The sequence below is a fragment of the Lactuca saligna genome, chromosome 8, assembly GCF_052625555.1.
Source record: "Lactuca saligna cultivar CGN05327 chromosome 8, ASM5262555v1, whole genome shotgun sequence".
NCBI classification, from domain to species: Eukaryota; Viridiplantae; Streptophyta; class Magnoliopsida; order Asterales; family Asteraceae; genus Lactuca; species Lactuca saligna.
This window is the reverse complement of record NC_136424.1, coordinates 113,440,160-113,447,998: the sequence shown is the minus strand read 5'-3', so window position 1 is coordinate 113,447,998 and position 7,839 is coordinate 113,440,160. Positions and strand designations below refer to the sequence as shown.

Genomic DNA, 7,839 nt, shown 5'->3' with positions numbered 1-7,839 from the left:
AAAAGAATAACATTTCAACCAATGGTTTGTTCATATCCTAGTGGTTGACGATTGGTTGACGTAATTGAGAAGATATCATTGATGAAAACAATATGTTTTTATATTCACGTGTAAATGTTATACAATTTAATATATTCTTCATTTTGATCGTGTTCAATTCAAATGCAAATGATATTCATTAACCAATACAATGTTGTTTGTCTTAGTATAATGTTGATTTTACATGCAAAATAATATTGTTACAATATACAAAAAAAAACTATTCACAAACCAATTCTTATAGTGCATTGTTTATTTTTATATATAAAGGTTGTATTCACAAAATAAATAAATATACATGTATAGTTTGTTCACATAAATACAAATAACAGATTACAATGATATTTTTACTAGTGGGATGGAAGTTAGTAACATCAACAGTAAATATGTCGTAATGATTTCTAAACTTTATTCATATATGAATACATAGCATGTCATGATGATGTCATCACTAGTAGAAATGAAAATTTAGTGACATCATCAAAATAGTTTGCCGCAATGAAGTTTAGTCTCGGAATTGGACGAAATTCGCATATTTGATTTAAAATGGTGCGATTTACAAAACTCACAGCTTCGCCGTGACGTACGGTGTTTTTCGGCCATTCGGGACTGTTTAGGGTCTCAAAATGACATTTTTCTATTTTTATAATTTTCCGAAAAAAAGTTATCATTTATTCACAAATGAATATAACATTAATAAAAATATATATATGCTTATATAATTACTTTATTAACCTAAAAAGATTTGTTGTATGTGAATAAATATATATTCTTATCAAATACTTTATTTTATCTTTAACTTTATATATTTTGTAGTCCTCGATTTTATTGACATATTTATTCATTTGTGAATAATACATATATATTTACATTTGATTATTACATGTATATTCATTTGTGAATATTACATATGTTCACACGCAGATATAATTTTTATATGTTATTCACATATGAATTACAAATTTGCTTAGGACCTCAAAACAATGTTTTTTTTTTCGAAAAAAATACATTATCATTTATGAATATTACATGTATTCATTTGTGAATATTACATGTATTTGCATGTGAAAATAATTTTTATATGTTATTCACATATGAATTACATAATTACTCTGTATTTTTAAAAGACATACATTGATTCTCGTGTAAAAACATATTCACTTGTGAATATTATGTGATATATTTAGTTTATACATTTTATCGAACAGTTGGCGTGCAAATAAATTAACTTATATAATTATGGTAAAAAAATTAACAATTGAAGCCAATAATTACAACACAAATCAAATCCTATCAAAATTGATCAATAATCAGTAGGTTTAGATCAAAAATTGTGAATTTTTTTATGAAAAACTTCGTTTTTCAAGCCTGAAAATCGATTTAAAAAAAAATCTTCAAATATATGGTTATCTTGATGCACTTTCGATTGCTATCTGTTTTTTGATATTGGTGAAGGTTCGATTGATGAAGTTTCGATGAGTGGTGATCGCAAAATGATGTGACATCGATAAATATGGATTATGTTTATCGATTTTTCTTGACATCAATGAAACTGGACAAGATTGAATCACGACTTACACTTAATAGTACGAATAAATGTTTTTGATGATGAATCACAACATTTTGATGAAATAACGACGATATTTGATGAAGAATTGATGTTTTAAGAAGTGTCGATGTTTTTTGATGATGAACAGGTGACATTGATGTTTTTTTTTATGAAAAACAGATGACGTTGATGAAGAACAGATGATGTTGATGGAGAAAATATGATGTTGATGAAGAACAGAGGAACGATCCAGATGAATGAATAACAGATGTTGTTGATGAAGAACGAATGAACGATTCAGAAAAAATAGCGTGTCTCTAATGACTTAATCTAAATGTGTTTTACATATATAAAATGATTGCCTGAGAATGATTCCCCCATTCTCAACCTTTTATTTTTTTCTCAATTGAACTTACATCTATATATATATATATATATATATATATATATATATATATATATATATATATATATATATATATATATATATATATATATATATTTGATCTTTTTAACAACTACTTTTAAATTATATAAACTTTTTTATAAAGTATATTTATTTTATTTTATTATTAAATCAGTTGATTAACTAATAGAAAATATAATATTTAAATATTATTAAGGTATTGAAATATATACTATTAATTAATTTAGGGATCAAATCCATAAATAATAAATAGAGAAAATGACTCTTGATGGTAACTAACTGTTTCGTTTGTTCTCATTTAGTCCATTTTCTATTTTTGTACTAAATATACCATTGAACTTGTTTTTTGTGTTCATCATAACCGTTTTAACCTATGATAGCCGGTCAAAGGGTTATAGTGAACACAAACAACAAGTTCGATGATATATTGAGTAAAAAAAAGGGGGCCAAATGAGAACAAATGCAATAGTTGGTTACCCTCCTGATTCATTTTCCCCTTACTCAATTACAGCAAATCTCACATCATATCCTGCTGATATTAATGACTTTATGAGATTCATTCTTGCTTCTCTTCAAAACCTAACCAACAGAAAGAACATTATTCATACATGTACAACTCTATAATGCACTTGAATATTTATTAGGAGAATCTTGACTAAGCAGGTGCATTTCATAACTATATTTACATTTCCAGTTAAATGATTATCGTATCATAGATTCTAGACAAGTCTACAAACGAGTGGAATCACAAGTGCTATGAGTTTTGAGTTTACATAGCTTTAAGACCGAATTCATTGGATAAGATACAACATCAATATATACAATATCATTTAGCTTTTGCAGACACGTCACCATAATATACCTTGAGGTAAGCGTTTATGTTGACAAATATACCTCTCATACACAGTCATATCCTTTTGCAGAGAGGTGTTGACAGCTAACCACAGTATGTATAGCATATACCATGTTTTAACGAAGTTATCCCTCCGAAACGTTCTTCATATACATTATGACCAAAGAAAGTTACAGTCTTTGATAATTTTGTAATTTTAATTTCATTTAATTTTTCGGGGAAAATGACTCACGAGGGTAACCAACTGTTGCATTTGTTCTCATTTGGTCACTTTCCTTTTTTGTACTCAATATACCATCGAACTTGTTGTTTGTGTTCACCATAACCCTTTGACCAACTATCATAGGTCAAAAACCGGTCAAAAGAGTTTTGGTGAACACAATCAATAAATTTGATGATATATTGAGTACAAAAAAGGAAAGGAACCAAATGAAATCAAACGTAACAATTAGTTATCCTCAAGTGTCATTTTCCCTAATAAATATTTGAAATAACCTTTTTAAAAAAATCCTATTCTCCGATGATATAGAAAAATTCAGAATGCTTTTTATATAAAAAATAACTTTTTTAAAAATTAAACATTAAAAATGCTCTTACTTAATAATATTTATTACATAAATTACCATAAATTATAAAACCCCTTTTTGGTTCAATGGGCCAATGGTTTTCTTTTAAGTCATGCCAAATTGCCAATGTGTCTATGTCGATGCATATATATATCTACTTAATGGTTTAAAGAGTTGTGCTCATAGTAATTAGGCTATAATATAAAGAATGTACAAACCTCAAAATGTAATATACAAGTCATCAATCCAACATTAGCTTTGTCAAATATTTGACACCCCAAAAGTTACATCATATGCGTCTTAAAATCCGAACAAATTTGGCCACAACATAACGAAAACATACAACTTCTATTTACATTGTTGCTTGCCTGAACCCGTACGAGAAACATTTTGAGTCCCTTCGGGTATTTTCTTTTTACGCCTACCTTGTTGAGACATACGAGAATGATAAGATAGAATGGCGAAGTCGTTCAAGTCCTGCAATGGAGTTAGGGTCTTAACGACTTCATCCATAGTGGGTCGGGCCTTTGAATCCCGGCTCAGACAGTTGTACGCTATTTGAGACACCTTTTGGACCCCTTTAACCGAATAATTTAGCTCTAATCGAGGATCAACTAATTGATAGACTTTTCGCTTGTCAGCTAGGTATGGACGTGCCCACATAACAAGATTTTGCTCTCCACTAGGGCGTTTCTTGTCCATTGATCTTCGTCCTGTCAAAATTTCTAGAAGTACAACTCCAAAACTGTAAACGTCGCTTTTAGATGTCAAGTGTCCTGAATTCAAACAAAACCCTTATCAGTTCCATACTGATAATTGTTGTGTGACAACTGTCAAAATTCGAATCAATTATCAATTTAAATAAACTTAGTAACTAAAAACTAAGTTATAACCTACTAGAAACTTGGATACAATTAAAATGAAAGGTAGTATACTTAGATTTCACATTGATATGTAAATTCTACAACTACTTAACTATAGTGACCATCAAATTATATACAAAACACGACAAAGCTTTGTCACTTTAAAACTTGTATAACATTCATGATTAGTTGTACCTGTCATCACGTACTCCGGAGCGGCATAGCCATAAGTTCCGACAACCCTAGTAGAGACATGAGTTTTGTCACCTTGTGGTCCTGCTTTTGCTAGCCCGAAATCCGAAAGCTTCGAGTTATATTCCTAATGAACAAAAAAACAAAAAGGTTATTCTTACAACAGACCGATAAGCTAATAATCTATATAATACTACCCCGGAAGCATGATGTAAGATCTAAATGAGATTCACAAAACCTGTTAGGTGTCTAGAATTGGAACCGAAACTATAACACTGTTTTTAATAAATCAAAGTCCATTTAAAAAGACTAAAATTAAAAAAATGCGCTTACTGTATCGAGTAAGATATTTGAGGTCTTGAAATCCCTATAAATAATAGGTTCTGTTCCACCATGGAGAAAAGCTAGCCCTTTAGCGGCACCCGTCGCTATTTTGATCCGGTTAGACCATGGTAAGGGTATGGTTCCTTCAAGAAATTTAACCATGTTACCATTAATAAAGTTTATTTTGACTTTTAACAACAAACATATAAGTTTCATGACAATTAAAAACATTAATGTGCTACTCGAAAATCAAGAAGTCTTGGTTATTTTAATGTCGGAGAAACTTACTTCTAAAAAGATGGTTTTCAAGGCTTCCACGTGTCATGAATTCGTAAACAAGTAGCCGTTGATCGTCTTCAATGCAATATCCAATGAGCTTAACAAGGTTTGGATGATGAAGTTGTCCAAGAAAATCCACCTCAGCCTGCACAAACAACAAACAAAGATGCATTAGTTGTGTTGCATGGTACAACCCATCAATGCATGTTTGAGTTGTACTAATGATCCATGCATCAATTAAAAACATCCGATAGTTTTTCATAATGTCCAGGGTATCAGAGGCATTGTACATATAGAAATGTCGTGTACGGTATAACTCATCAATGCATTTAGTACCAAGCAAAAGCCATGCATTAATAGGTTCTACCCAAGTTTGGTCCTATTAATTTTTTTTTTTTTGTTACACGCTTTGATCTCTATCTTATTTAAAAAGACTATTTTGTCATTGATTTTTTAATTTATTTAAATAAACACACCCCAATCCCACCCCTCATATTACCTTATCTAATCTTCCAATTTTCTCTATTAAATGATAGTCTTTTTAAGTAAGACAATGAGCAAACACATAACAAAAACAAACAGTAGAAACCAAACGCATAACAATAACAAACAATAGCGACCTTCTGAGTTAAAAAAATAAGTTAGGGACCAAGCGTGTAAATTACCCCAAACTATAGGGACCATTCGTGTAATTTACTCTTTATACATCTTGCAATAAAACTTGTACATTTCCCAAGATTTGTTGATTCTAGGTTTTAAATTGATATCATGCATTAATGAGTTGTACCCTTTAAAATAAAACAAAATACTAACCACCCATTCTCTATGGCCTTGAAGGCCATCCGGTTTCAAACTCTTGACTGCGACCGTTATACCCGACCCGGGTTTAGCCGGAGCGGTTCCATTTTCTTCAATCCAGCCTTTAAAAACAAACCCGAATCCACCTTCACCCAGTATGCTATCCGGTCTGAAATTTCCAGTTGCTGACTTCAATTCATGAAAACTGAACTGAAGAAGTTGACACGGCTTTTTATCTGATTGAGTCAAGTCTGACTGGAGCATGTCTGGGTTCAAATCCGAAGAGTTTTGAGGTTCGTTAGGAGCACACATCTCCCTATTGCTAGCATTTAAGTATCGGGTTTCTGTTGCTGAAATATCATATCATACAATATTTTGTCATGTTAAACTTTAAAGTAAACAATGCTAATGATATAAATAAAGTTACTAAACAATATTTTGTCATTTTAATCTTTAGGTAACCAATTGTTTAAAATCAATAAATTAGAAAAATATTATTTTTCAATTTAAAAAATAACATAAATATTATTTCCGGTAGTCTTTTTGTTTTTCACCCGATAGACACAACCCAATTAGAAACTTTTATTTTTTCTTGCCGATAAAATCCTTAGATCAAATTAATATATCATTAAAACAAACGAAAACGGGCTTATGAATCATAAAAATTACGAGGAATTTCACTTAAACATTTCTATATAAATGTCTTTTAAAACATATATCGATCTTTTTAATTTACCATTTTCTAAATTAAAATTAATTATTTTTGTTCGTTGTCTTGAATCAAACAACAACAAGAGATGCCACTGATTTGAATCGCCATACATTAAAATGTAGATTCTCTCATGGGTATTTTAGTCATTTACTTTAACTAAACTACAAAACCAACAGTTTCTCGGATAAGAGTTACAAACAAACAAGACATAGCAAAGACAAACAAATATATATATCACAAAACAAGATTATATTCATAATAAAATACTAAAAGTTGAGAAAAAAAAATTGAAATAAAAAGAATGATATAATACCTGCATCATAAACAAGACTGGTTCTTGGGAAAGAGGTCGCAGAGTTTCTTCTTGTTTCAACAGAGGGCTTACAAGAACCAGAGCTAACACTACGCCTTAAAACAGACCAACAACCGCACTTTTTCTCCATACCTACTAAATTTGTTATTTTTAATCTTCTTTCATGTGGGTGTTCATGATTCAAGAAATCTTGAGATCATATGAACAAAAAGAAGGATTTTTTCCAAGTTGGTGTTAATAGTTCAAGAAATCTTGAGATCATATGAACAAAAACAAGAATATTTTCAAGTGGGTGTTTTAGTGTTTACCATTCAAGAAATCTTGAAATGATATGAACAAAAAGAGAGATTTTTCTGTCACTAAATTGGTGTTTTTTCGTGTTTCTTCATGTGGGTGTTTTTCATTCAAGAAATCTTGAATGAAATTAACAAAATGGGGTTGAGGAGAAATTCTTTTTAACCTACTATGAGAGAGAGAGAGAGAGAGAGAGAGAGAGAGAGAGAGAGAGAGAGAGAGAGAGAGAGAGAGAGAGATTCTTTATTTGTTGTTAGTGTTGGTTGAGTAAAAGATTGTTGTAGAGAAGCATCAATCATGACCATCATCACCACCATCAACATTGTGTACAAAAACAACTTTTTTGCCCACCACCTTTTTCTGTGGGGATGCTTTACTAATTACCAAAAGTGGAGGCTGTGAATTGGGACAATTTTTGGGGTGATTTTAAAGGAATCCTAATTACCCTTTTTTAAAATTCTTCATCATTATGAAAATATTTGTATTAATCACAAAGAAAACAAAAATATACCCAAAATCGATGCATAAGTCATCTAACATAGATTATGGTAAAAGAAAAGTGGATCCCAGTATAAAGGATATATTGGTAATTTCAGTTCTTCATTATTTCTGTAAAAAGTTATTCTTTTA

The 7,839-nt window shown here is 30.3% G+C and overlaps 1 protein-coding gene across 1 annotated transcript; it reads right to left on the bottom strand.

Annotated features, from left to right (window-relative positions):
• Nucleotides 1-3,661: 3,661 nt before the first annotated feature.
• Nucleotides 3,662-7,404, bottom strand: LOC145012509 (serine/threonine-protein kinase PBL35-like). Its single transcript, XM_078971308.1, has 6 exons — nt 6,916-7,404; nt 5,906-6,240; nt 5,102-5,237; nt 4,823-4,956; nt 4,493-4,616; nt 3,662-4,210 (listed from the first exon to the last, which is right to left on the bottom strand). Exons 1-6 carry the CDS (start codon nt 7,043-7,045, stop codon nt 3,783-3,785), a joined length of 1,287 nt encoding a protein of 428 aa, XP_078827434.1. The 5' UTR covers nt 7,046-7,404; the 3' UTR covers nt 3,662-3,782.
• Nucleotides 7,405-7,839: the final 435 nt, after the last annotated feature.

Bases quoted from the DNA above. Each gene is read 5' to 3' on its own strand.
- LOC145012509 (XM_078971308.1), bottom strand. From the start codon at position 7,045: ATGGAGAAAAAGTGCGGTTGTTGGTCTGTTTTAAGGCGTAGTGTTAGC. The intron at 6,241-6,915 runs GTATTATATCAT...ATGATATTTCAG, and splicing joins CAGTCTTGTTTATGATGCAG to CAACAGAAACCCGATACTTA. The intron at 5,238-5,905 runs GTTAGTATTTTG...TTGTTTGTGCAG, and splicing joins AAGGCCATAGAGAATGGGTG to GCTGAGGTGGATTTTCTTGG.